Raw genomic sequence first — 9,573 nt, 5'->3', positions numbered from 1 at the left:
TTTCCCTATTTGGGCCCCTGGGCTTATAGCATCCTGCTTTTCCAACTAGGGCTGTAGCTTAGCAATTAATAATAATAATAATAATAATAATAATAATAATAATAATAATACTGTTATCAAAATGTTTTATTCTTATTGTTCAATATTTCTCATACAAATTATTTATTTCCTTATTTCCTTTCCTCACAGGGCTATTTTTCCCCTGTTGGAGCCCTTGGGCGTATAGCACCCTGCTTCCCGAACTAGTGTTCTAACTTAAAAAGTAATAATAGTCAGGTATCCCCACTCAGAAAGGGAACACAATAAGAAATTCGTCACAGAAACGATTGAACTCCAATATTTGAAATGTCACTCATTAGAGCTAACAAGAATTAATATCAAATTCCACATAACACAAACGCATGAACAATTAACTGCAAATTAATTGCACAGTCAGGACCGTGACATTTTCATGGCATCGATGAAAACAAACAATTAGGTAATAAACCCTTTCACTGCCATTGGTTGTCAAATTTGGAAAAAAAGGGGCACTTCTTTTAAAATCACTCAAACTATAGAAAGTTGGTATTCAATAAGGTCTTAATGATACCATTCCAATGGCACTGAAAGGGTTAACAAAGACACAATGAAGGAAGGTATCACTACTATAAATCGAATGAAAATCATTATAGGCTTTATTTAAAGGTCGCTCGTGAATGACAAGCAAGGGAGAGTGACAATGCTCTAGAGACTGGTCATATATACATATAGTCAGTATAGTCAGCGTCCAAGCACCCTCTCCACCCAAGCTAGGGCCAAGGAGGGCCTGGGAATGGTTGCTGATGACTCCACAGATAGAGCTATAGGCTCCCCAAAACCCGCTCTCCCTAGCTCACAAGGATGGTGAGGTTGCAGCGACCAGAGGAACTAACGAGTTTTAGCGGGACTGGAACACCAGTCTGGTGATCACCAGGCAAGGCCGTTATCACCAGGCCATGTGTGTGTTAATAAAAATCTCCAAATGAATTAACTGAGTCTTCTGTTCAAAAGCCACAGGGCAAAATTACCGAATGTGCTTTACTCTTGAAAAATTTGTCCCAAAGTCAAGGCTTCTTTGCCTAGATTTTGACGTCAGAAATGGCTGTTATTACAAACCCCACGCTTTAATGTTCAGCTGTGAATACTTCTGCCGTACCAATGAGTCTTTCCTCTGAAGGCCGTATCGATTTCCACAGTATGAAACACCTGCTTGGTAATCAAGTTGAAGACAGTAGTGTTTAACTGTGGTTTAGTCCACCGTGGAGCATTTTCGAACGTGTGAAATTGTATATAAGAATAAGAATATTATTATTAAATGCTAAGCTACAACTCTAGTTGGAAAAGCAGGATGCTCTAAGCCATGGAGCATTTTCGAACGTGTGAAATTGTACATAATAGGAATATTCAATAATGAATCATTAATTATTACAATATGCTAAGCTACAACTCTAGTTAGAAAAGCAGGATGCTCTGAGCCGTGGTGCATTTTCGAACGTGTGAAATTGTACATAATAGGAATATTCAACAATGAATAATTTATTATTATTAAATGCTAAGCTACAACCCTAATTGGAAAAGCAGGATGCTTTATACCCAAGGGCTCCTACAGGAGCAACATTCTACCTTGTTCATAAGGTTACGACAGTGTTTAATTGTATAAGAATAAGAGTATTCAATAATGAATCATTTATTATCATTATTACTTGCTGAGCTACAACCCTAGTCGGAAAAATAGGATGCTTTAAGCCCAAGGGCTCCAACAGGGAAAAATAACAACATTCTACCTTGTTCATAAGGTTATGATAGTGTGAAACTGTATAAGAATGACAGTACTCAATAAGGAATCGGTTATCATTATTAGGAGCTTAGCTACAACCCTAATTGGAAAAGCAGGATGCTTTCAAGCCCAAGGGCTCCAACAGGGAAAAATAACAACATTCTACTTGTTCATAAGGTTATGATAGTGTGAAACTGTATAAGAATGACAGTACTCAATAAGGAATCGGTTATCATTATTAGGAGCTTAGCTACAACCCTAATTGGAAAAGCAGGAAGCTTTCAAGCCCAAGGGCTCCAACAGGGAAAAATAACAACATTCTACCTTGTTCATAAGGTTATGATAGAGTGAAACTGTGTAAGAATGACAGTACTCAATAAGGAATCGGTTATCATTATTAGGAGCTTAGCTACAACCCTAATTGGAAAAGCAGGATGCTTTAAGCATAAGGGTTCAAACAGGAAAAATAACAACATTCTACCTTGTTCATAAGGTTATGATAGAGTGAAACTGTATAAGAATGACAGTACTCAATAAGGAATCGGTTATCATTATTAGGAGCTTAGCTACAACCCTAATTGGAAAAGCAGGAAGCTTTCAAGCCCAAGGGCTCCAACAGGAAAAATAACAACATTCTACCTTGTTCATAAGGTTATGACAGTGTGAAACTGTATAAGAATGACAGTACTCAATAAGGAATCGGTTATCATTATTAGGAGCTTAGCTACAACCCTAATTGGAAAAAGCAGGATGCTTTCAAGCCCAAGGGCTCCAACGGGGAAAAATAGCAAGATTCTACCTTATTCATAAGGTTACGATAGCGTGAAACTGTACAATAAAAGCATGTAGTCAATAAGGAATCATTTATTATTATTATTAAATGCTAAGCTACAACCCTTCTTCTTCACATAAGGGGTTCACTACTGCACTGCAATTGTTCAGTGGTTATTTTCCTCTTTATAAGGGTAGAAGAGACTCTTTAGCTATGGTAAGCAGCTCTTCGAGGAGAAGGACACTCCAAAATCAAACCATTGTTCTCTAGGCTTGGATAGTGTCATAGCCTCTGTACCATGGTCTTCCACTGTCTTGGGTTAGAGTTCTCTTGCTTGAGGGTACACTCGGGCACACTACTCTATCTAGTTTCTCTTCCTGTTGTTTTGTTAAAGTTTTTATAGTTTATATGGGAAATACTTATTTTAATGTTGTTACTGTTCTTAATATTTTATTTTTCCTTGCTTCCTTCCTTTCCTCACTGGGCTATTTTTCCCTGTTGGAGCCCCTGGGCTTATAATATCCTGCTTTTCCAACTAGGGTTGTAGCTTAGCAAGTAATAATAATAATAATAATAATAATATAATAAAAGTAGGGCTCGACCATGGAAAATAAAAACATTCTACGTTGTTCATACTATTACGATAGTCCTGTTAATTACTGGTCAGTGTCTGATGCTCTGATAAAATGTCTCTTTTAACATATCTGAATATTGTTAGATAATTTTCTCTTCTACGATCAGGATAACCAACTAATTATTTTTTTTTTATCAATACTAAAAACGGCCTTTTTTATTATTATTATTATCATTATTATTATTATTAGCTAAGCTACAACCCTAGTTGGAAAAAGCAAGACGCCATAAGCCCAAAGGGTTCGACCAAGGAAGAATAGCCTAGGGAGGAAAGGAAATAAGGAAATAAATAAATTATTTAAAAACAGTAACATCAAAAAACATATTTCATATAAACTATAAAAAGACTTATGTCAGTCTGTTCAACATGAAAAAAATTTGCTGCAAGTTTGAACTTTTGAAGTTCTCTCGACTCAACTACCCGATTAGGAAGATCATTCCACAACTTGGTCAGGGCTGTAGTCCTGGTCTTATCACACATAAGGAACCCCTATGCACTACAGAAACTATAAAATCTGCTTGTCGTGTGCATTCTCAGGTAACCAGAGTATCACACAGTGTATTTCGTGTTGTCAAACCAACATTATAGAAGTATTATTGGGTAGTGCCATAGCCTCTGTACCATGGTCTTCCACTGTCTTGGGCTAGAGTTCTCTTGCTTAAGGGTACACTCGGGGCACACTGTTATATCTTATATCTTATTTCTCTTCCTCTTGTTTTGTTAAAGTTTTATAGTTTATAAAGGATATTTATTTCAATATTGTTGCTCTTCTTAAAATATTTAATTTTTCCTTGTTTCCTTTCCTCACTGAGCTATTTTCCCTGTTGGAGCCCCTGGGCTTATAGCATCGTGCTTTTCCAACTAGGGTTGTAGCTTAGCTAATAATAATAAAATAATAATAATAATACTTAGAAACAAGAAAGGCTTCAGTTTATTCTTAAAATTTAGTATTTTGCAAGGTTCCCAGTCAATGCTTTCAATGGACAATTAAGAGACCAAAGGATAAGGAATAACGGTAAACAAACAAACGAGCCCAGAGATAAGAAAATCTGGAAAAATAAAAAGGCCGAAAGATAAGAAAATCTGGAAAAATATAAAAGGCTCAAAGATAAGAAAAACTAAAAAAAGAGGCACAAAAATATGAACAACTGCAAAAATAGGGGGCCAATGATAAGAAAAACTACAAAAGTTTCCCTAAAGATAAGAAAAAACTGCAAAAATAGGGGATTTAAAATAAGAAAAACTGCAAAAAATAGAGGACCAAAGATAAGAAAAACTGCAAAAATAGGGGATTTAAAATAAGAAAAACTGCAAGAATAGAGGACCAAAGATAAGAAAAACTGCAAAAATACCCGCAAAGATAAGAAAAAATGCAATATAAAGGATCTAAGATAAGAAAAACTGTAAATATTCCACCAATGATAAGAAAAACTGCAAAAATACCCCCTAAGATAAGAAAAACTGAAAAATAGGGGCCCAAAGATAAGAAAAAACTACAAAAATACCACCAAAAATTTAAAACTGTAATATTGAGGCCCAAATATAAGAAAAACTAAAAATAGAAGCTCATAGATAAGTAAAAACGGTGAATATAAACAAACTGGCCCAAAGATAAGAAAAACTATGAAAATAGAGGCACAGAGATAAGAAAAAAAGGTGAATATTAACAAACTGGCCCAAAGATAAGTAAAAACGGTGAAAATGGAGGCGGCACAAAGATAAGTAAAAACGTTGAATACAAACAAACTGGCCCAAAGATAAGAAAAACTATGAAAATAGAGGCACAGAGATAAGAAAAAAAACGGTGAATATAAAGAAACTGGTCCAAAGATAAGAAAAAACTATGAAAATAGAGGCACAGAGATAAGAAAAAAAAACGGTGAATATAAAGAAACTGGTCCAAAGATAAGAAAAAACTATGAAAATAGAGGCACAGAGATAAGAAAAAAAACGGTGAATATAAAGAAACTGGTCCAAAGATAAGAAAAAACTATGAAAATAGAGGCACAGAGATAAGAAAAAAACGGTGAATATAAAGAAACTGGTCCAAAGATAAGAAAAAACTATGAAAATAGAGGCACAGAGATAAGAAAAAAAACGGTGAATATAAAGAAACTGGTCCAAAGATAAGAAAAAAACTATGAAAATAGAGGCACAGAGATAAGAAAAAAAACGGTGAATACAAACAAACTGGCCCTAAGATAAGAAAAACTATAAAAATAGAGGCACAGAGATAAGAAAAATCGCTGAATATAAACAAACAGGTTCACAGATAAGTATAAACGGTGAAAATAACCATAACAGAGAACTGTTCACTTCATTGAACAGCAGCAAAAACGGTGAAAATAAGCAGAACAGAGAACTGTGTTCACTTCATTGAACTGCACAGCAGGCACAGACGAGTTGTCTGGCACCAGAGCGAGTTCCCGCCTCAGTCTACTCTATCTCCCCCTCCACCCCCGCCCATTGGCTCAGTTTGATCTACCCCCCCCCCCATTCCCCTTAGGAATAGCGACGCCCACACCCATCCCAGGCGACGTACACACAAACACACGCGATCTGACACACTGGGTGATGCAATCGAATGTCTATCGGATCGAGTTGGGAAATCGTATTCTATTTCAGTTATTATTATTATTATTATTATTATTTGCTAAGCTACAACCCTAGCTGGAAAAGCAAAATGCTATAAGCCCAGGGGCCCCAACAGGGAAAATAGCCCAGTAAGGAAAGGAAAGAAGGAAAAATAAAATATTTTAAGAAGAGTAACATTAAAATAAATATTTCCTATATAAACTATGAAAACTTTAACAAAACAAGAGGAAGAGAAATTAAATAGAATAGTGTGCCTGATTGTACCCTCAAGCAAGAGAACTCTAACCCAAGACAGTGGAAGACCATGGTACAGAGGCTATGACACTACCCAAGACTAGAGAACAATGGTTGTAGGAGTTATAATCTTCGTCATCTGAACACAAAATGCCCATTACGAGAAAACCGGTTTCAAGAACAGTATAAAAATCGTGTGATTTAGAATAAAAAAAAATCTATTCTATCGCCGGCTCAATGCAGGAAAGGATATCAGAGAGATGAAGATATTTATCCAATGCAGTTCGAGGGGCGTTTGTGTTATGTCTAACTTAGAATACGGCAGTTTAAGGGGGGTCACAAAGGGGTCGCAGCCCCCCCTTAGGTAAGAAGGTAAGGACACGGATTGTATGTTAGGTTAGGGGGCACAGTTTAGGTTATTCGATGTCCAATTTTAATGAACGAGTGAGGAACTGGCCGCTTATATACAAAGGCTCCAAGTTCGATCGCATTATTTGCAAATTTATAAATTCCGACACCTTGAATCGATCAAAAGTCGCCTTTCCTTGGACAAGTTCGATCACATTATTTGCAAATTTATAAATTCCGACACCTTGAATCGATCAAAAGTCGCCTTTCCTTGGACAAGTTCGATCACATTATTTGCAAATTTATAAATTCCGACACCTTGAATCGATCAAAAGTCGCCTTTCCTTGGACAAGTTACCTTGAATCGATCAAAAGTCGCCTTTCCTTGGACGCTAAACCCCAGCTTGCAAGCACACAAGAGACCCAAGGAGTGCGTGGCCCCGAGAAACCTTACCTTCTTGCAGATCTGCTCGTCCGACATGATCGGCGTTCGTCTTGCGTCGGCCGATTGCGTCGACCACAGATGTCCCCTGTCGCAGGCGAAGGAATGCAAGTACACTATGACACGCTGTAATTGGCTGACGACCCTCAGAAGCGTCAGTCCTCTCTCATCACTATCGGCAGCTGCGACTATCTCCATTGTGTGGGGAAGAGAACCGGGGATATATTGACTCTGCGCTCTGTAGTCGGTAGAAGTCGGCACCGCACACTTGAAAACACTCACTCTCCCACTCTCTCTCTCACTTTATGGTTCCAGCGATGGTGGAGGAAAAGGAGGAGGAGATAGCGGTGGAGTATATGCTGGCGATTTCTGATAGTGGAAAAAAAAAGAGGGGGTTTTGGTGTGCCGGCTCGACACGTGAACGCTCGACTGCTGGCGAGGGGCTGCTAGCTCGCTATAGCTCTTCTCGTTTGCTGGCTTAGTGCCTCCTCTATGTCTCCTTCCTGCTTTCGTGGTCGGCAGTTGGCCCGCTTTCCTATCAACAACCTCTCGAATACCTTTAAATTCCCCTCAAATCACTAAAACTGACTCTACACCTGTACAATTATATTTTCTCAATGAATCAAACAACGTCCAATGAGAAACGTCCTATTTAGCACAGAATTCACCTTCGCTTCATGCAAGGAGCGCCGTGATTGGTCAATTGCGCTGGCGAGATGGAGGTGTGTGAGGGACGTGGCCAATAGGAGAGCTCAAAACAAAGGCGTTGTCATCCGCTCGGCAAATCAATACTCCGAGACCTGATGTTCACCCCACTTCCCTATGTTGCTCTGCACACGTGCTGAGCTGTACTGTTAAACCTGGATTAATTTAACATAGGAAAAATTAATGAAAAAGAAATGCTAATTAAATGGCGAGTGAAATAAATCCTTCGGATGCATAGACTACATGTGCAATCGCTTTTAAAAATCAAGTTATATCCAACACAATGAATTTTCAGTCTTCAGAAAAAAACACAATTATTGTCAATTCTGATTTCTTGACCGAAATTTATATTATTCTAGAATACATATGATGAAATAGGCTGAAGACTTTATATAATTTACGTATGACATATCCACTTAAACGTTGTTACATATCTTAAAGTATTTTATATTAATTGTTCAGTACTTCTCTTGTAGTATATTTCCTTTCCTCACTGTGCTATTTTTTCCTGTTGGAGTCCTTGGGCTTATAGCATCTTGCTTTTCCAACTAGGGTTGCAGCTTAGCTAGTAATAATAATATCAACAACAACAACAATAATAATAATAATAATAATAATTATTATTATTATTACTTCTTAAATAAAATTGGGAGACTATTTATTATATATATATATATATATATATATATATATATATATATATATATATATATATATATATATATATATATATATATATATATGTATGTATATATAATCATTCTATATCTAAAAACTACAGACAAATGATATCATCTTCTATAACTTTTCCTTAGAATTTGCTAACACGAGATAATGACACAAAACATTATTATTATTATTATTATTATTATTATTACTACTATTATCATCACTATTAGCCAATCTACAACCCTAGCTGGAAAAGCAAGATGCTATAAGCCCAAGGGCTCCAACAGGGAAAAAACAGCCCAATGCTCCCAACACTCTACTTAAATGACCCAAAACAGAAACAAGAACTAGAAGAAGAAAAGCTAAAACAACACAGACTTCGAGATGAAGAAGCATACGTGACCAAAGACACGACACCAGAGAAGAGGTCGGGGTCATTGGCTCTCTTTAGAGTTGACCTCGCTTTTATAAACGCTGGAGGGTTTAAGAAATTATGTGACAAAGAATGTATTGTCATTCTCTATATTACATTCATGGTTTTGGGACTGTTATTATCTGTTGGATGTGAATTAACAAAAGGTTTGCAGATTAGAGAAACTGTGGGAATTTAAACTTGTATATTGAATGTACGTCAAGTATATATTGATACATGCATACACAGTATATGTATATATATACATACATATATATATTTATACACATACACTTACAATTATATATATTTAATATATATAAACCTATGTACCTTAAATATATATATATATATATATATATATATATATATATATATATATATATATATATATATATATATATATATGTATGTATATATATATATTCTAATACTACTAATATCGTCTCGTATTTCTACCGTCTTCCCAAAACCTCAACGAACACAAAAAAAAAATCTATCTCACTCCAATTCACGAATTCATCCTCCATATCTCAAGGTCCTATGAATGAAAGTGATAGTAAAGCGATAGTGTCCATGAATGAAAAAGGGGCGGAGCGTAGTAGTACTATGAATTACTATAAAATGTCCAGTTGTAAAATACGATTAGAATGAATAGAACTAACATTTTAGAAAGTTTTCTCATAAGAGAATTTACAAATAAACAAAATAAATTGTCTTGTCTGTTTCTTCTTCATGCGCCTCACTCGGTAGCTAGTTCAACACGTTTCAAACCTGTTCAAACAATATCCGTGCATATCCTGCCAAACAGGTATTAAATACCCAGTACCCACTATGATTGGCATATCCGGGGCGCCTCTCACTCTCTCACGCATTGCACAATGACTCTCTCTCTCTCTCTCTCTCTCTCTCTCTCTCTCTCTCTCTCTCTCTCTCTCTTACGCATTGCACAATGACTGTGACTAAC

At 36.4% G+C, this 9,573-nt stretch overlaps 1 protein-coding gene across 7 annotated transcripts in view; it reads right to left on the bottom strand.

Moving 5' to 3' along the window:
* The window catches only part of Hex-A (Hexokinase A), a 135,482-nt gene that overhangs the window by 104,385 nt on the left and 21,524 nt on the right, over nt 1-9,573 (bottom strand). Inside the window, exon 1 of one of the 7 annotated variants that reach the window (XM_068361317.1) lies at nt 6,833-7,132. The exons of 1 other annotated variant lie outside the window; for it this stretch is intronic. In XM_068361317.1, the coding sequence (XP_068217418.1) occupies nt 6,833-7,018 (186 nt within the window). In that variant the 5' untranslated portion in view covers nt 7,019-7,132. Of the gene's footprint in view, nt 1-6,832; nt 7,133-9,573 lie in introns of those variants that run through there. 5 more of the 7 variants (XM_068361336.1, XM_068361309.1, XM_068361343.1 and 2 more) reach the window with 5 other exon arrangements.

The sequence above is a fragment of the Palaemon carinicauda genome, chromosome 2, assembly GCF_036898095.1.
Source record: "Palaemon carinicauda isolate YSFRI2023 chromosome 2, ASM3689809v2, whole genome shotgun sequence".
In the NCBI taxonomy this organism is placed as follows: domain Eukaryota; kingdom Metazoa; phylum Arthropoda; class Malacostraca; order Decapoda; family Palaemonidae; genus Palaemon; species Palaemon carinicauda.
Note: the sequence above shows the minus strand (reverse complement) of the source record. Positions and strands in the feature narration are given on the sequence as shown.